Genomic DNA, 20198 nt, shown 5'->3' on the forward strand with positions numbered 1-20198 from the left:
TTGTTTGCCACTAAAAATAAACACCCTGGAGGAAAAATGCCAGCTCTTAAATGTCACCAGCTCGCATTGAAAATAAATGAGATGTGGTGGCTTTGTCGCTGCAAGTTACTGGGGGTGCAAATGGTGCTTAATATTTGCACTTTTACTAGTAGCCATAACCAATCTAAACCATTCTTAAAGTTGCTGTATGAAATTCTTTCTATTCAACATTTCTATTCATGTCACTCAACACCTACATCATGTGATATTATGTTTGTATGTGCATTTCACAGGAGCAGTACCAGTTCTGCTATCGAGCGGCGCTGGAATACCTGGGTAGTTTTGATCACTATGCAACATAAACCTTCTCTTGGACCAAGGCCACATCCTCACCCACTGAGACCTGCGTCTGATCAATCTGACAGCCTCTTTCTGTTGCCCACAGTCCATAAGTCTGAGTGATTTCTCCAGACAGCACACTATTTAAAAGCCAGACAGGGAGGCCGGCTGGGATAAAGAATTGTCGCAACAAATTGTAGCTCAACCCATATGGTTAACAGTTGTCCAGACATATTTGGGGTGGAGTGAAGGTCCTCAGGCATTAGAGCTAAACGGACAACAGATCCAATGACGTTGCGTGAATTCGACCACGTGCTGTCTGGAAGGATTCATCAGACCAATGAAACAGTGTGGGAGGAGACAACATTCAGTTTGATTGTACTTGTTAATTGTCATCATTTGTTTAACAGCAAATCCCCCAAAACACACACAAACAATGCAGTAATGTTTATTGAGGGATGCAGACCAGGTTTCCACTTTTTATGTCACCGGTTGTATAGTGGACCCACTAAGTCACTTGATGAAGTGAAGAAAAACACCTATGAGATGGAATTCAATGTCAACCTAAATATTGGTGCTTATGCCAGTATCCGGTTTATTTATCTGTAGCGTGCACACACACATATAAATACATATCTTTCACAGATTTAAGAAAAGGAAAATAGAATAGCCTGAAACATGGAGATTTGTCTCAAAATCCTGTGCAATATTGAACGTGACCGCACCTTCAAGTGTTAAAACCACTAAATTATTAGAGATATTCTCACTGTAATTATATTGTCTCATGAATCCTATGTGATATAAAGTATTAAACAAAATGTTATAAACCATATTACCACATATATATATATATATATAGAAATTTATATATATATATACAAATTTATGAACTGTCAATGTATTAAGTGATATTTCTACTATGTAAGTGAGGTCCCTGTCAGTGCACATATTGTTACGTACTGATCGCAGAAGTTAAATGACGATTTTTCACTACATTGTTACCAAGCAATGCTTTCAATTTCAGGTTTGAAAGTTCACATATTCAAATTTTGATCCTAAATGGCACCAGAGTTTCTAAATATGGGGTGAGATACTCAAAACAATAATGGATCATTTGACACTGGTAGTGCCTTATCATAGTCACATGTTTAAAATGGGTCGCTATTCAAGTTATGTTTCACATCTACGGATATGAACCTGCTTTATTTAAAGACAATTAAATATTAATAATAAATATTACAATTTAAATATAATTGCATCTGCGCAATTTAATATAAAATGTAATATATTTTACACCAAGATCCATATTGAGGAGCAGGGCAGGCTTATTCAGTCATAAAGTGTACTGCCAAAATGACTAAAATATGATTTTGTTGAAATTCAATATGTGTTCAGTTTTGAGAGGACACAAGTATATTGTATCTATAATGGACAAAACAGCTGCATATTCTGACCATTACGTATGTAGTTATTGTTATAAATTATGTATTTAAAATTGAATGCAGTAGACAACAGTATAGTTTTTACAGTTTGAGTCCATACTGCTGGATTCTTGTTTTTGAGGGAGTGTATGAAATATTAACATCTTTGTTTTACCCAATGTAAATGCTATTTGAGCATTTTTACCTAAACTATATTTGATACTAGCAGTGATGTTCGTGTTAACATCCTTCTGCAACACAGAGTACGATTATGGAAGTGCTGTGATCTTGCAGGCTACTATATAACGCAAGTGAGACTTTAAAGTTAGATTTGGAACTGGATAAACAATACTGCAGTTTGGCAATAAACAATGAAGCCCAAAATTTCATTTCATGTAAATGGCTGGCAAATAGACTTGTATCATTGACAAAATAATTCACATATATCAATGCCCTTGTGTTTTCGAGTATCATTGACCATGACAGTTTGTGTATGGGTTTGGAAATTACTCCACACTTGTTCTATGCACTAACCCTTACTATTTCTTCAACACAGAATGTTATTTGTATTGAATGAGATGAACTTCACAGTGTTGTTCACAGTGTGTGCATGTTTAGAGAAAACTATGTTTTGGTTACAAAGCTCAAAAAGAAAATATGCACATAACCTATTGTTATTATTTAATACTTAATAGATTACAGGGTGGTATGGCGGACTTTCATCTAGTCTGGTGGTAATCATCATTCATGGTCACTGCGAACATCAGCTCATCAAATGTTTCATTTCCTTCATTCCATTATTATTTTCATGCATTGTCCCATTTTTAAACCAGGTTTTAAAGGAAATAAATCTTCCGCTAGCTACCTTCTGTATACACTTTAAAGTGCATCATGACCAAGTTTCAGGGTTTTTCAAATTTCAAAAAGCATTTGTTTAGGAGAACTTCTTTGCTGAACTAAGTGTTAATGATTAATAATAATAAAAAACATTTTTCAGTGCATGATAGCCCCCGTTTGTACAATGCAAAGGCACACATCTGATTTAGATGAATTATGACATTGTTTTGTGTGAAAATGAACTAGCACAATCTGTATCATGTAATCTGACCAAATATGCATTGTATCACAATTTTCGTACCGTCAAATGTTGCTGTGAGAGGTTTTACAATTTCACCCATTAATTAATGTGAAACACAAAAGGGAAATCTTTTACCTCTGATTTTGTAGTAAATGTAAATATTTCAGAGGATGTTTTCTTTTTTTAATTTTCCTACTTTATGTTGTGAGGACAGATGTGAGAATACAGTTGTATTCATAGAAAATGTTTATTTGTTACAAATAAAATGGTAATAATAATCAGCTTACTCATTATTTCATATTGATTTGAGGAGCCTGAGGAGTTGTTGTTGTAGAATAACTTGTAATATGCAAAAATATATACTTAAATGTTTTAAAATTGACTCAATATGCATTTAACTCATGCTTAAATGCTTTACTTATGAAGCACTGGTTTCATAACTATAGTGATGGTGATAGATTTAAAAATGTTAAGATATGTTGCTCCCCCTTGTGTTAAAAATTGAAAAGAAGAAAAAATGGAAAATTGACAGAAATCCTTAACAAAGCATCATTTCTGACTATACTTCTGTTAGTCTGGCCTTGATGTGTACATAACTTTTATAATGAATTATTTATTTAACACCCCAAAATGCTGTCCATAATACCATGGAACAACCAACTGGTGGAATGCTCTGCATAATAGCCCTACAGGCGAAAAAATAACAAAACGATGAAAATGAAAATTAAATGAAATTGAGTAAGACAACATGATGATTCCAGGTTATTTCATAAAGAAAAATATCCTAATTATGTTCTTACAACATTTTATATCTGTTTAACTTAAACAATGAGTCTTAAAACATTTTGCTGAGGTTTTTGACTGAACTAAAAATAACAGTAGTAAAAATGCAATGAACTTTAGGTTTCTAACCGCTACACTTCAATTATTTACTTCAATGCTTTGACGTAAAATCTAGCTAGAAACAAGCGTTCGCCACGCCCAATTTAGGTTACGCCATTACCACGCGCTCTTGTTACCATACGTCATAACATTGCGCGGGTTGGTTCTGTGTGCTGAATGAAACGTGAGGGGATGCTGTGGTAGGTTAAGATTGTGTTTACGGAATATATTCAAGCTGTCAAAATGAGGGATACTCCGCTGTCAAACTGTGAGAAGCATTTTCTCCTTAAAGCAATACAAGAGAAAAAGGTAAGTAACCTATTGCCACTGACGTGGTAACGTTACCATGGCACCACCGGGGTTGACCATTGACGTACAAAATGTAGTAATTCTAGCTGAACTTTTTACAAATAACTGAATCTCTATTCTGTAGCGTCTAGATGGCAGACAAACATATGACTACCGGAGTATTAAAATCACGTTTGGAACCGACTATGGTTGCTGTATTGTGGAGCTTGGAAAAACAAGGTCAAATTTCACATTATTTTTAGTTTATTTAACATTTGCAATTCTGACATTCACTGCATACACCACAGTTTAAAAGTTTGCTTCACTTCCTTGTTCTTTAGTTTTTCGTCCATATTTGTAAGTAATAGTAAACTTATGAAAATTCTCAAATACATTTCTACAAATGTCTGGAGCTTATATGAAATTAAATAAAAACTCAATTGTTTTGGGTTTTAAGATCATAGGAACCATTTCAGTCAAGTGACCCTAAACATTTGAACGACAAAAACAAACAGCCACTTGGCCTATTTATGTAGAGTATCATTTGGGTCAAAGTGTAACAGCAAATGTGCTTTTCAGGGTGTTGAGTCAGGTGTCTTGTGAATTGGTCCCTCCAAAAGATTCACGTCCAACAGAAGGCATTATGTTTTTTAATGTGGAGTTGTCTCCTATGGCATCGCCTGCCTTCGAGCCAAACAGGTTTGTGTTCAAGCACACACAATCGTGCACACGCACACTATTCTTCCAGTTATCCTCTTGTATGTTTTTACACTGTCAGCCCCTGTGTTTGTGATACAGGCAGTCAGAGCTGTTGGTGACGTTAAACAGACAGCTTGAGCGGTGTCTTAGGAATTCTAAATGTATAGACACTGAATCTCTCTGTGTTATATCAGGAGAAAAGGTGAAATGCACACACCGCTCCACAAGTATTTTGTGTGTCACATGCGATGTTCATTCACTCACTTTAACTCTGGTGTTTGGCAGGTTTGGCAGATACGGGTTGACGTGCATGTGTTAAATCATGATGGAAGCCTGTTGGATGCAGCAAGCATTGCTGCCATATCTGCACTCTCACATTTTAGAAGACCAGATGTCTCTGCTCAAGGCCAAGACGTCACTGTGGTGAGGCTTGTAACTCCAGAAAGATATGCGTAACAGCTTTTATTTACCATGGCACCTTACACGACATGCACTTTACATTGTGAGATGATCGTCTAAAGGGATAGTTCACCCCTCATGACTTTTGTGTTTTTCTTTACTACGTGGAGCAGAAGTGTAAGGTTAAACTCGATTTGCGTACTAATTCAGGCAAGGATCGTACTTCCTGTGTAAACCTAGGGAGTGTTGTGTTGCTGATGTGTTTCACGGTTTGTGTGTGTGTTATGAGCAGTACAGTCCAGAAGAGAGGGATCCTATTCCACTGAGCATTTATCACATGCCCATCTGTGTCAGCTTTGCTTTCTTCCTGCAGGGGTAAGAAACAGCTAATGTACAATCCCTTACAATACGACACCATTTACTCACAGTGGTGAATGTAACTCACCTCTGATTTTATTCTGAAAGCATTGAGGCAATCAAGTAATTTAATATAGTAGTTTGAACACTTTTGAATCAAGGAAACATTGATATGGCATTTGGTGTTTATGCTTCTCAGTTTTTACCTTTACGTCCATTCCTTCTGTTGTTTACAGTACATTTCAAAGTTTCTAATGATATTTCCGTGTTTGTTTTTATACATTTGAAGGTCTTATTTGCTCGTGGACCCTTGTGAACGAGAGGAGCGGGTGATGGATGGATTATTGGTCATTGCTATGAACAAACACAGAGAGATCTGCTCCATTCAGTCCAGCGGAGGGATCATGCTTCTGAAAGACCAGGTGACAGCGTGTGTCTGTAGAAATTCCTTCTTTTGAAAGCATTTCATGACCTAATTCTTAGACATATTATGTTGTGTGAATGTTGTGTTTTTATGCAGGTTTTAAGATGCAGCAAAATAGCAAGTGTCAAGGTGTCTGAAATTACAGAGCTTATCACTAAAGCCTTAGGGAATGACAAAAAAGTCAGGTATGAACTGTCACCACCTGCTCATTCTAATAGATAAACAAATAAAAAATATATTACCACACTTGCAATATAGTAATATGCTTTAATGTGCACATTTTGTTTGATTTAGAAAAGAGGGTGGAAAGTTTGGCTTCGCTGAATCTATGCCCAAAGTGCGAATCACAACCCTTAAAAGAGATGAAGCTCCAGTCGAGATGACAGACGTCAATGAAACAGCCAATGAGATTCTAAATGGAACAGAAACCTCCACAGAACCGTATCTTTATCTTAAGACACACTGGGGTCATTGCCAGTTTTAAGCTTGCTAATTGTGTGGCTGTGTGTAAATTATTTTATTTTTATGTAAATCCTTGACCCCATAATCAGAGTGTCATCTCCTGTTCTTTGTGCCAAGGGAACTGCACAGGTAGGTGAAGGCCTTGTAAACTCATGGGGACACGAGGAGGAAGAAGAAGATGAGCCTCAGATGACAGAGGACAGAAAAACAGGTTCCACATTTTGCTGATTTTTTTACAGGATTTGTACAGGATACAGGATGTGTTGGTGCTTTCTGGCTTTGCGTTATTGTTGCTTTTTCTGTGGAGATATGTGTAAAAAATATATATGCTCTGAAGTGTGTGTGTACCCGTGCAGATGATGTGATGGTAATCTCAGACAGTGAAGAGGAAGAAGTTGTCATTCTTAATTAGAAATCCCTGTAAGTGAATTTAACACATATTTTCCCTTACCTCATACATGTCCATACAGTGTGACTACATTATACAGTGTGATATAACCAAATTAATCCTTTGTAAAGGACAGAAGAGTGTGCAACAAATATGAACGTCAGCACTGAAGAGGAAAGACAGAATATATCCGTGAAATGGTGTTTATCAATGACACATTCATTGTTTGTCTTTTGGTATAATAAAATAAATGTGAAAAAAAAACATTGTGGTGTTGAATTGTTGAAAAGTGAATTATGGAAGAGTTGTAATGTTATTTCATGTGGAGGTTATGTAAAGTAGCCATTCAAATTTTTTTTAGAAAATATACGACTGTTTTGTGCATAATATTTCCTGGCCAGTACGGGGATCGAACCCGCGACCTTGGCGTTATTAGCACCACGCTCTAACCAACTGAGCTAACCGGCCACGTGGACTACTATGCTTAAATATATATATATATATATGTGTGTGTGTGTGTATGTGTTGAAGTCCGTCAAGAAAAATGTAACGTTACTGCTCATAATACATGCTAAATAGTTTGTGTAGACATGTTTGTTCAACTAAAGTAGCCTACTTTATAAATACATAACTGCTAGCTACGTAACGGTATGCGACTATGCATAACATAACAAACAGTTCCGATTATTATCTTTTAAAATATTTTATTAGAAGCAATATTGTCAAACGTACGGTGGTGACCTATCAGCAGTAGATTTCTCATGCCTGCAGTAACTTTTTTCAAGTGGTACTCGCTGCAGAGCTAAGGGGATGGAGCTGACACCCTTCCTTGCTGGAGGTCCAGCTCGCGTGGCTTGAGCTTCCGCTACCCTCGTGCACGATGCGCGCCGCTTGGAGTGCACCGGCGGCGCGTTCACGAAATCAGAGAGGGCGCGCCCGTAGACGTTGCTTCTCAGGCTTCAAGATGGCGGAAGCCCTGACAACTCAAGAGGAGGTGGTAAGATACCTAAATGTTTTCACTAAACCTTTCGTCGAACCCTTGGCATTTCACGCTGAGCTGTCAGCTGCACTTTTATACAATTAATTATGATAATGTTTCAGACAGTACATTACATGTATGACTTATGAAAAGTGATGGTAATGAGACTCGCGGCCCTGTGGCTATTTTTGAGGTAGCATAGGTAAATGCTAGCCTTGTTAGCTCGTGAGCGACGCTGAGTAGGCTAATACGTTTCTTGATTATTAAACGTTTATTATCACGTACGGTTGTAATTTTTAGAGAACGTAAGTGTATTGTATTTTTTAAATGATTTAAAAATTGTGTTGGACTTACCTCAAGCGTTCTACCAGAAAGTATATTTAGGTTCAGGGCTGCGTTTACCAAAAGCATCGTAACCTTAGGTTGATCCAATGCAACATAGCCAGACACCCCATCTAAATCACACTTCTGACATCTTTAAGCATATACGCATTCCGATGTCGCTGTAGTGAATTAACACGTCGAGCCGGTTGTCTGATGCGCTCTAGTGTTGGAGAATGTGAGAGTGTTCTCACTTCTGTCTGTTACCTTGCGAACGCTCAAATCTGCTCCTGGAAGTGCCATTTGTTCTCACTTGTTAAGGTATCTGTTTAATAAGAGTGTAGCATAAGGTCTGTCAGCACGACCTGTCTCTCTTTACAGCTCATCCATCCTACTTAGCTTTCAGTCAGACGGGATAGTGCTGACCTTAAAGGGATAGTTCTCCAAAAAACGAAAATTCTGTTATCCTTTACTCACCCTCAGATTGTTCCAAACCTTTATAAATATCTTGTTCTGCTAAACACAAAGGAAGATATTTGGAAGAATGTCAGTAACTAAGATCTCGTCCCCACTCCCATAGTATGCGATAGTGTGCGATATATGCTTGGTTACTGACATTTTTCCAAATATCTTCCTTTCTGTTTAGCAGAACAAAGACATTTATAAAGGTTTGGAGCAATCTGAGGGTGAGTAAATGACGACAGAATTTTCATTTTTGGGTGAACTATCACTTTAAAGGGATACTTCACCCAAAAATGAAAATTCTGTCATTATTTACTCACCTTCGAGTTGTTCCAAATTTGTATACATTTCTTTGTTCTGCCCCCCATTGACTACCATAGTAGTAGAAAAAATACAATGGTAGTCAAAAGTGCCCCACAACTGTTTGCTGTCCTACATTCTTCAAAATGTCTTCTTTTGTGTTCAACAGAACAAAAAAAATGATAAATTTTTACTACTATGGGAGTCAATGGGGGGAAAGATCTGTTTGGTTATAAACATTCTTCAAAATATCTTTCTCTGTGTTCGTCAGAAGAAAGAAATGTATACAGATTTGGAACAACTCGAAGGTGAGTAAATGATGACACAATTTTCATTTTTGGATGAAGTATCCCTTTAAGGGAAGCAAAATGTTGGCAGAAACAGTTATTTCTTTATTTATAATGAATCCTCCAAAGGAAATTATTAAAACAATATGAAGTTGGATAAATAACTAGATTGATAAATAGACAGACAGGTACTGTATCAGTCCAATGCAGGAAATCGTGATCTGGCAGCATCCATAATGCAATCATTGTAAAAAAAAATGCATTGCATTAAAACATTTAAAACATTCACTATATACTGGATCTGTGTATGTGTGTCAGGTGGTGGAGGAGTTCCTGGCCGAGCTGAGGTGTCTGGAACAGTCTCAGAATGCAGATCTTGTCAGTCAGATAACAGCAGTTAAGTTCCTTATGGCACGCAAGTTTGATGTCTCCAGAGCCATAGACCTCTTTCAGGCTTACAAGGTACAGTAACGTAGTGCTTGTTCTCTGTGATGATAGAATTCAGCGTTGTTTACGTCTAATGCTTACAGTATGTGTATGTTTGCAGAACACCAGAATAAAGGAGGGCATCTACAATATTAACCCAAACGAGGAGCCTTTAAGGAGCGAGTTACTGAGAGGGAAATTCACAGTTCTGGTGAGTGTGTTTTTGTATGCGTGTTAGGATTGGTCATTAGGTTTTGATGCTTTTACCAAATGCTTGTTGCTTCTGAGCATATTTATGCTTTTGAATAAGTGTTAAACAGAACATTTATTATGTATTATAAAAAATCCTTTTGGAAATTTTTGCCTTGGTCAAAGAAGAAGAAGGGGAGACTCCCCACTATTCAGCAAACTTTGTTAAAATGTGGATTTGTTTGTCTCCTTGGTCAAAATAATTTTTGTAATCGTATTATACAAACTAAAAACAGGGTATGTCACAATCATTCATATTCATAGTTCATGTAAATAAAGCACATAACAAAGGCCACCCTCATTTCTAAAGTGGGAGTGAAGAATGTTTCATCTTTAATTAGGGATGTTCCGATACCCTTTTTTCCTTACCGATTCCGATACCTGGGCTCATGGTATCAGCCGATACAGAGTACTGATCCGATACTGGGGTGTGTATCTGTATACAGCTGTATATACTGTGTGAATTTATATAATTATTTTATGGTGTGCTTTAGACTTATCCCTTAATAAAACATGAACAAATACATACAGTAAATTAGAGAGTATATTTATTATCTGACAGATAGTAACTATTTGACAGTAATATTATTTCTTTTTCTTAAGTCGCAGTTTTACTGGCTGGTTGGTCCACTCTGAAATACTGCCACTAGCGCTAGCACTGGGGATGGGCATTTTTCAATAATTTCATTTTAGAATATTTGAGCTCATAAAAAACAAATATTCGTTTATTTAAATTAAGTAAAAAATACGTAATTTGTTTCTTTTTTATTAAGTCACAATTTCACATCAAGCTTATAACTATCATTAATATTCATAATGCACTAATATTAGATCCTGTATATAAGGTTTTTAATGTTGAAAAGATTAGCAACGTTGGAAAAAAAATAGAAAAATACATAAAAACTGCATTTAAACCTGCGCAAAGCGAAATCATACAAAAACCAAACATACAAAACAAAACGCATATTGAAAGTCTGTGATATATGGTTATCTTGTTTATTTTGTTTAACATGTTCTTGATAAGAAAAACAAGCATAATACAGTAGGTCTATTTTACTCTGTTGAAAGTCTGTTCAACAAGCCGACAAGCGGAGAATGTGAATAATACGTTGCGTTGCTCTTCTCTAACTCCCGGTAACAAAACCCAGATCTGACAAGAATATCTGGCTTTATTGTTTATAATGTTGATAATAAATAAAGTAAACATACCGACTGTTAATTGATCATAAAAACAAAGACGGAGCCATTTTAGTGCTTATAGTTTATACATGACCGGCATTTGAGGAAGAATGACTAATTCTGCTGATCACCACCGCAAATATTGTTTTCTTTGTCGTTTCATGGTCAGTGTCTGTCTTGTTTAGCTTTTCATTGCATTTACATCAATAAGTAAATTCAACTAAGCCTTCAACGCGTTTTAAAACAAACACCCATGCGGATTTATTTACAGGCTATAACTTGAAGGCAACGACCCTGAAGTTCTTAGGAGGAAAATGCAGGCTTTAGGTATGGAGAAAGGTACCAGTCTTATGCTAAGGCCAAATTTATTAACATTAGTTGCAGTGAAATGTACATTTTAATGTTTAAAGTTATTGAAATCAGCATTAGTTAGCCCAACATATTTATAACGAACAAACCACCACTCCGAACAAGTCATGGTAATAAATAAATGAATCATCGAATCATTTAATATTAGGTTGATATTTTTATACCAACTTATATATAAGTAATGTAATGTTAACGAATTCTGTGGCTCACCAGTTTTTAAAACATTTTTGGTGATGTGAGCTGAACATAACACGCGATCCGTCAGGCCGTCGTGTGTGAACTTAAAATATTTAAACTAGCTTGCGATCTGACTGTAGAAAGATTTAGGACACATGCAAATTATTTTTTATATTTTCTGTACATTAAAAAGTCATTATAGATGAAGTGAAGAAGCGTTAAATAAGACAAGACAATTCTAAACCTGTGGTGATGCAGTTTTTTTTAACGAAAAATAAAAAAATTCAAATAGCATTTTTAATTTTCTAATAATTATTGCGGATCGAATATTCGTGCATGTCCCTAGCACATTTTCATTTCTTCTTCACAGCACAACTTTCTGTGTTTGCATTCTGAGCAGTGAAGAAGCCTTGCCATTTGCAGCGTGAAGCAAAGCTAGCGGGCATAACTAGGTCCTGTTTAAGAAATTGGTATCGGATCGGTACATGGATTCAAGTACTCGCCGATTCCGATACCAGAATTTTATGTGGTATCGGTGGAATTTCCGATACTAGTATCGGTATCGGAACAACCCTATCTTTGATCACACATCACATGCAAAACATTTCCATGACCTCTGTTTGGAGGTTACGGTTTGTTTCGGCCACTTTGTTGTCATGTTCATGATATATAGAAAGCTTGCTCCAGTGTTTATGTTGTCCTGATCTCCTCATTATGTTCGAAGCAGAGATATTGCAATATCAGGTGTTAAAAATAATTGAAATAAAAAATCTGTTAAATGGACTTTTCTTTGTTTTGCTTGGAATGGGTGTCCTGTTTGTGTGTTCTAGCTTTGAGTGTTGCTATTAATATAAAGGTGTCATGAACTGGCCTTTTTTATTGTTTTATACTGTTGTATGAGGTCTACTTCTTTAAGGGCATGTTTATTGCTTGCTCGATCTATCTGGTTCCGCGCAACCTGTGTTACTTCAGTACTGTCATGCGCGAACCAGTGGGCGGGGCTAGAAAAGTAGTCGTTGATATTCTTCTGTGGAGGTGGTGTTCAACCTATCTATGTCATAGATAGGTGCATTCCAGCACCTGGCGTTCGCTGGGCCTGGTGTCAATAAAAGTTGTAATTTCAGTAACAAGGCGTTTTCAGTTCTGACACTTACAGGATGTTCGATTGAATACGATTACCTCTTATATAACAAAAGCTCGGGTTAAAATTGATGTCTTAATTCATGACACCTTTAATGTTTAATTTATTCATTCATTTGCCTTGTGTCGGTGTAGCCCGGTCGTGATGCGAAAGGTGCGGCTTTGGCACTTTTTACGGCATGTCTCCATCGGCCGGACCTCACTACCCATAAGGCTGTTCTTCAGGCCATTATATATCAGCTGGACAAGGCCATCGAAAGGTAAACAGATCAGGAGTCCCAAAAAATAACTTGGCTGAAATTAATTTCATGTTGTTACCATCTAAAAATAACTTTCCTCTCCCCAGTGTTCAGACACAGAGAGACGGGCTCATTTTCATCTATGATATGACAAACTCTACATATGCCAACTTTGACTATGAGCTTTGCGTCAAGATTTTGAATTTGCTTAAAGTAAGTGTTGTGTTGTCATAACTTGTTACAGGGATGTGATTTTTCCGTGTAAATACGGATTTCCGTATTTTTTTATCCTTTGTTAGGCCACAGTATTTTTTACTTTTTGTGTTCAATTATTGTTTAATGAATTATTGCTGATTACAATAAAATCAAAAGTAGGCCTAATATAAACTACTCAAGGGGTGGCATTTGTTAATGCCATCTTATTTGACATTAGCCTAAGATATTTGCACAAAGCATCAACCTACTTTATTAAATATTGTTTACGTGACTGTTAAACTAATAAACATTTGAACTGATATTTCCAAAATTGGCAGTCAGAATTGGGTAATTATAATAGTTTTTTTTTGTGTTGCTAAGTGAAAAAGATCTATTTTTGGTCTGTTTTTAACCATGTAACATTTAATTATTAATATTGAGGACTATTTTGGGGGGGGTTGCTCGTGTGCAGTCTTCCTTCTTTTCTGTCCTTGGCTGATCACATGCCTGTTGTTAGGATTTGGCTTTGGTTCAATGAGTGTACATTTTTGCGTAAACAAATGTTCTGGGCTTTTTGGTTAACATTATGGTATCTCTGAATGAAAAAAGAATCCATTTCAATGCAAAAACATATATCTTGATGATTTCTGCCCACTGTTTCACTTATCTGAAATGTTCATGAGACTATTTGCTTAATGGGCCGTCCTATGAATAGAATTACCTCACTTGTGTATATTGTGTGACTGTATGTCTTTTCTTGTCATATAGGGGGCTTTCCCTGCTCGGTTGAAATGTGTCTTTATTGTTTCGTCTCCGCTGTGGTTCAGAGCACCCTTTGCGGTACTGCGTCTGTTTGTGAGAGAAAAACTAAGAGAGAGGGTATGTCTAGGCCTAAGCTGCACTCATACAAATAATCATATAAAGCTACACTTCAGACCAATGACATCCACCCTTTTTTGTGTTTGCGTTTTCCAGGTGTGCACTGTAAAAGCTCATGAACTGGTCAATCACATCCCGATCAGCTCCCTTCCAGAACACTTGGGTGGCACATCACAGTATAGTCACATTGCCTGGATCCAGTCCTGCGTCAACTCCAGCTCCAACAACCCCAATAACTCTTCCAACGTCAATGCCGATTGCTTGGGCAGCTTGCTTCGCTCCTACTCCATGGAACACAGCCAGAACGCTGAGCCTTTAACTGCCAACCCTACAGCCCACACAGGGGCCACACTCCTGGGGGATGGACTGAACTCCAACTTGCCCATAATGGATGATGGCAATGCCAACGTACAGAATAGCAGGACAACGGGGCACGAACATTGGAATGGCTCTATACTGCCAATTTCAGGGGGCGTCACAGGGTCAAATGCCAATGTTGTCAATGGGCGTGGCCGTCAGCCACCTCCACAGTCAGACACACCCCCAGATACGCCCCTGCATCAAAAACACGCAGCTGGTGCCATAGGAACACTAGGAGCAGCAGCTATGGGTACGCAAGAAGCCGTGACATCACCAATCGACAGTAGGCAGGATGGAAATGGTGCTGAGGACAGCCAACAGGATGTAGAGTTTCTAGAAGAGGATGGTGTTCCACCACTCCCGCAAAAGTCAAGGCCACCGCCCCTCCATCACAGCCCTGCATCAGATATGAGCTGGTTACCGGGGACAGCAGAAACGGCGGTGTTGTCAGTGCATGTAGCCGAGCCAGGAGGAATGAGCGTGCAGGATCTGGTGCAGCATGTCAAATGCAAAAAGAAGAAAGGCATTTACCAGGAGTATGAGGAGATCCGCAAGGAGCCTCCTGCTGGGACATTTGACTATTCCAAGTAAGACACAGGGGAATAGATGCAAAGAAAGCAAAGTATAAAGTTGTAAGCTGAGAAATACATTTTGCGAAAGGGCTGGTAAAACAAAATGTGTTAAACAAATGTTTGCGTGTATAAATCATTTGTATTTATTCTGACAGGAAACCCTCCAACCAGATAAAGAATCGCTACAGTGATGTCCTTTGCCTAGACCAGTCACGGGTTCGACTCTGTCCGCTTAATGATGAGGATGATGAGGTTGGTGTAATGGCATTTTCTCCTTATGAGCTCTTTTATGATCTATGTCTGTAGTGAGTGAGAGTGTTAAATTGATCAGTTACTTTCTATACATTTTATTTCATTGGTTGTTTGCTTTCAGACGTCTGACTACATCAATGCAAGTTTCATGGACGGCTACAAGAGAAGTAATGCTTACATCGCTACTCAGGGTGAGACATAGTCTCTAAAATGTATTTTATTCTAAAAATGATGTGTGAAGTAAAAATGCATGCTACATATTTGTAATGTTTTACAAGTTCTGGTTTTTGATGGTTTCAGGGCCTTTGCCAAAAACGTTTGGAGACTTTTGGCGAATGGTGTGGGAGCAAATGGTTGTAATCATCGTTATGACTACAAGGTTAGTTTTTTGCTATTATGTGATACATTGCTTTGTTTCCTCCTTGGTAATGCTACTTTATTATAATACTTAAGATACAATATTTTAAGTCTCTTTTTTTTAAGATGATGTAATTGTTAACTACATTCATTGGTAATTTTTCGTCATCTTTTATTAATGTTATGCTGAAAAAACAAAAAGGGATATATTTTATTATAAATGGATACCACTGTGTCTGTCTTTATTCAGCGGCCTGTAAATTAACTTACAGATGGTTTTTATCATTGTATTCGTTAGTATTATATCAAGAGGAAAACAGTGTATTGACTCTTGACCTTCTGTTTATCTCAGAGTTGTAGAGCGGGGCCGTGTGAAATGCGGACAGTACTGGCCTTTAGAAACTGGCCGCACAGAGGAATATGAGTACTTTTTGGTGAGAAATGTCCATATTGAGATGTTTCAAGATTTTAGGCTATCACACCTGGAGCTCTTCAACACTCAGGTCAGTCTTTCAGTCTATTTGTTATTTGGCAGTCCATGTTATCGTCCTGTCTGTTTCTCTTCCCATGTTTTCTTTCCTGTCTTGTTTGCCATGGAGATCAGTCAGATATGTCTAGAAGATTCTAATTAATGTATAGTTCACATGGCAAGCTTTTCTCTTCCAGACAGGAGAATGTAGAGAAGTGTCTCATTATCTCTATGTGAGCTGGCCAGATTTTGGTGTTCCGAAGTCAGCGTCAGCCATGTTGGATTTCCGTGCACATGTGAAGCAGAGACAAGAGTGTATGTTACAAACACTGTATCCTGATTGGACAGGACCGCCTGGGGGTCCCCCAGTGGTGGTACACTGCAGTGCAGGCATCGGTCGAACAGGTGGGCTTATTCCTCCTCGTGTCATACCTCATATGTGCATTGCATCCTGTCTAACTTCTCTTTGTCCACCTTCAGGCACATTCTGTACTTTGGACATTTGTCTTTCTCGTCTGGAAGACATTAGGACATTGGACATTAAACAGACGGTGCGTCGGATGCGGACACAGCGTGCCTTCAGCATCCAGACATGGGACCAGTACTACTTTTGCTTCAAAGCAGTGATCGAGTACGCCCAACAGAGTGGACTACTGCAGCCCGTGGAGTGGTCCGACACAGAGCTGGAAACCGACAGCGAGTGAATAAGAGGAACAGGTCTCGGGACGAGAGGGCAGAGAGACATGGAAGGAAGTCGTCTTTTTCCCTCTCCTGGCCACAGGTAGACTCCATCACATCCTCTCTCATTGTTTTCTGGTGAGGAAGATGAAGAGATAAAAAAGGAGGAGCGGGATCTTTTGTCCTGCCACTTTTCAAACCGTTCTTTTGCCTCTAATCCAGAGATTAGAGACTGTGGCTTGGTGTACGAGTTGTAGCATTTTTTTTTTTATAAGTACTGACTTGCACATGTGGAATGACAAACTTGAAAAATCCAATTTATCGTATTATCTCATTTTTTTACCTTCTCAAAGTGTTCGCTCAACATGGGGTTAAATTCAGACTTTTTTAAGGTGTAAAAACTTAAAACTTGAATTCTTTTTCGTCACATTGGCATAGCATATTATGTGTGTTTAAACAGGTTCCAACAGTTTTCTTTCCCATTATTTGTCATGTGTGTACTTCATTGTTAAACTAACCTTCAAGCCAAAGGTATGGTGTTGAATGCTTGGATGTATCCGTAATAATCGTCGTGACTTAAACCCATGTATATCTTGTAACATACATTTATATATTGTTCATAACAGCCTTTGAAAAGCCTTGTTTTAATATAAATACTTTTAACTTTCTTCAAATTATGTGTATCTATATATAAATATATATATATATAAAGAATTATGTTGGGGTAAAACAAAATGAAATGAGGAGAAAAACTATGCTATATGTAGTTAATCTCAGTGACTGTTCTGGTCTTGCTGTTTTTATTTGCATCTGTTCTCTAACCGTAGTCCGTGATCATCCATCAATTAGCCTTAAAGCAGGGCTTCTTTTCACAAAGAATCTCTGACAACAACAGACAACAATCCCAGTGCTCTACTAAACAGTGGTGTGAATAGAAAGTATCAATCTGGTTTTGAGTTTGATGGTAACCTTTTGAGATTCTTTATGAATGCTGCCCCGTAACCTTGAATCACTGCCATGCTCCCTGGTCTGTTTCATATTCTTTTGTTTGTAAATGTCTTTCTACTACGGGCTTGCCCCAAGTATTTAGACCTGCGTGGACACCGATTCTATGCTCACGTTTACCCAAGTTACAAACACCAAAGTGTTCCATACCGACGCAAATATCTTGTGTTTCAGTAATTGTTACTTTAAAAAAAAATTATATATGTGTATATGTGACTTGGGGTCTTCAGCTGTGCAGTGTGTGGACTCCTGGGGTCTAAAAGCCTCGGTTTTGTGCCTTCAAGCTTACTGTAGCCTAATGTGTTTCAGGCAAGGAGTGGAACAGCTGGTCTTGCGTACAAATAGGGATTCGTTTTTAATCTCAGGGTATTGTCTTGGTGTCTCAAAACCTCTGCATCTGCCTCTGGTAATGATCATTTCCAAAAAAAAACTAAAGACAATAAAAAGTATACAAACTTTATTTTGACTTTTATACAGCATCCTGTATTATATTCTGTTTTTATTTATGTCATTGTAAATCTTCAGCAGTATTGAAATTTGAATGTTGGTACGAAAAAAATGAACAGACATACTATTTTAAACTGATAAGCTAAAGAAATCAAACAACGAAACAAAAAAGACTGATCAGCTTTTTCCATTTGTTCAGTGTGGAATTATGTTACTCAATATTGTTTTTTGGGAGATAAAGTCTGTTTCCAGATGCCTGTAGCAGCCCCTTTTGGATGCTGTGTGGACTAAAAGGACTGTTTAGGAGATTAAACGCAGCCAAAAGACTGAAACGGACACATGACTGACCATCACGGCTGCCAAAAACAGTTTTTTAACTTTTTGCCAATCAACAGAAAAAAAAGGATGTACACAAAACCAAAAAAGAAATGTATATTAACTTGAATGTTACGATTAGATTAAATGAACTCAAGTCTTGGGAGACCTTTGGAATGCTTTCTCCTTATATGTCAATGCTTGTATGATGACAGATGGTCGTGAATGTGTGAAAGTGTCCACTCACTTAATGTTTACTTGTTGACTGACTTTATCAAATGCAGGATAGGCCTCATACTTGACTGTTTTATGCAGCTGATTCCTGCTTGAATGAGACTAAGTGGAAGACGGATACTTCCGCTGATTTATTAAAGGCAGTCGGGAATGCAATGTGAGTGTTTTTACTTGTTTTCTTTTCTTTTGGTGCCCAGAAGTTCTTGTGATTGAGTAATGGCCTTTTTACCTGACATCTGCAATAGTGTCATAGTAAACGTATTCTGAAACTGAGCATGTCTGTGTGTGTTAAATGTGTTCAGATAATGTTCATAATACCTTTGTTTCGCAAAGGAAATGCTTTATTTTAGAATCTTGTTCAAATCTGAGTTTTTCAGTCTGAATAACGTTTTGCTTTTTAATCGGTCGATCTGAGCAGATTTTCTGTCTCCTGCTGATTACACTGTCACCCTATCGCTAGGTTGGTACCCTAAAGGTTCTTTTTTTGTACCTTTTCCGTTATACAAAACATATACTTTTGTACCTTTTTTGGTGCATTATTGTACCCTAATGACCTGTCTGTTTTGTCTCCCTAATAGTTGCACGTTTTTATGGCAGTATATAACATTTTGCTGACAGAAACCTTAGTCACAAAGGTCAGTAAAGGATTACTGTAAATGCACATTAAAAATTTACCATATTAGGTATGCGAAAATTATCAATATCCTCATTCTAATTGCTCATGTCATTTTAATGTATACATTGTTCTTGTTAAAAAGTGAATTAACTTGGTACAATATGAGAAATTGTTTTTTAACAAGTCAACTGTGTCTAATCAGAAGGCGTCATTTCCATTTTGTGAAATAGTTAGGGCCTTTGTTTCTAATTTTGTCACGATGTGTGCATTGTGGTGTTTAAGCATATTTTTAGTCGCGTCATTTTATTGTTTAGAGATTCTCGAAAAAACATTTTGATAAAGTCATCGCGTGGCTTTATAAGGTTTTCCAAAATACGTTTTAAAATACAAAGCAGTTTTTGTAGTTACGGTAAATTGGTAAATTATTATGGTAACACTTTACAATGAGATTACATTAGTTAATGCACTACACATGAACTAACACTGAGCAACAACTTTTTACAGCCTTTATACATCAACTTTAATGCTTCTTAATAAGTAACGTAATTCATGTTTCTTCATTATGCATCCATGTTAACTTAGCTTGTTAATAATGTTAAAACAACTCGAAATTTGAAAAATGTAATTTAATTGATATCCGCTTTATTATTAAGTGTTATTATTACCAACATATATTTGTAATTAAAAAATAAAGTTACTATTTTTTACTGTAAATTAGAAACGCGGTGGCTGTAATAGCGTATTATTTCGTATAAATTTAGGCCTATGTTTTTACTCGCTTAGGCTACTTGCATATAATCGTAATGTTAGACCTCAGAAAATGATAGGCTACGTCAATTTATCTTCTAATGCTTTATGATTATGGGCACAGGGCACAATTTTACAGTGTTTTTAAAAGTGAAAAGGTGATTTATGGAGTTAATTGAAGTATTTATTAAAAATTAGACTGATTTATGAATCCTTTTCTGTTTGACA

General features: G+C 37.2%; 3 protein-coding genes and 1 non-coding gene across 5 annotated transcripts in view; 3 read left to right on the top strand and 1 right to left on the bottom strand.

Annotated features, from left to right (window-relative positions):
- ptprdb (protein tyrosine phosphatase receptor type Db) overlaps positions 1-2738 on the top strand; it is a 64059-nt gene extending 61321 nt beyond the window's left edge. The window contains 1 exon segment of the mRNA XM_057330798.1: positions 273-2738. Coding sequence (XP_057186781.1) covers positions 273-341 — 69 coding nt within the window. The 3' untranslated portion in view covers positions 342-2738.
- A 1120-nt stretch (positions 2739-3858) lies between these two features.
- On the top strand, positions 3859-6980 carry exosc9 (exosome component 9). Of its 2 annotated transcripts, none has more exons than XM_057332180.1 (12): positions 3859-4008; positions 4133-4227; positions 4567-4686; positions 4786-4888; positions 4972-5109; positions 5378-5460; positions 5732-5864; positions 5963-6051; positions 6161-6307; positions 6418-6539; positions 6685-6748; positions 6848-6980. In XM_057332180.1, the coding sequence occupies exons 1-11, from the start codon at positions 3943-3945 to the stop codon at positions 6738-6740; spliced, it is 1152 nt and encodes a 383-aa protein (XP_057188163.1). In that variant the 5' UTR covers positions 3859-3942; the 3' UTR covers positions 6741-6748; positions 6848-6980. The 2 variants fall into 2 exon arrangements, with proteins under 2 accessions (XP_057188163.1, XP_057188164.1); XM_057332181.1 differs by having other exon boundaries at positions 6853-6980.
- Positions 6981-7110: 130 nt separating this feature from the next.
- On the bottom strand, positions 7111-7184 carry trnai-aau (transfer RNA isoleucine (anticodon AAU)). Its single transcript has one exon. It is a non-coding gene; the product is annotated as a tRNA-Ile (tRNA).
- Positions 7185-7584: 400 nt separating this feature from the next.
- Positions 7585-18880, top strand: ptpn9b (protein tyrosine phosphatase non-receptor type 9b). Its single transcript, XM_057332342.1, has 13 exons — positions 7585-7713; positions 9384-9527; positions 9613-9702; positions 12741-12865; positions 12952-13057; positions 13808-13918; positions 14015-14865; positions 15006-15102; positions 15224-15293; positions 15403-15481; positions 15812-15962; positions 16126-16333; positions 16409-18880. Exons 1-13 carry the CDS (start codon positions 7597-7599, stop codon positions 16630-16632), a joined length of 2373 nt encoding a protein of 790 aa, XP_057188325.1. The 5' UTR covers positions 7585-7596; the 3' UTR covers positions 16633-18880.
- The last annotated feature ends 1318 nt before the right edge of the window (positions 18881-20198 follow it).

This window comes from Triplophysa rosa, linkage group LG4, assembly GCF_024868665.1.
Source record: "Triplophysa rosa linkage group LG4, Trosa_1v2, whole genome shotgun sequence".
Lineage (NCBI taxonomy): Eukaryota > Metazoa > Chordata > Actinopteri > Cypriniformes > Nemacheilidae > Triplophysa > Triplophysa rosa.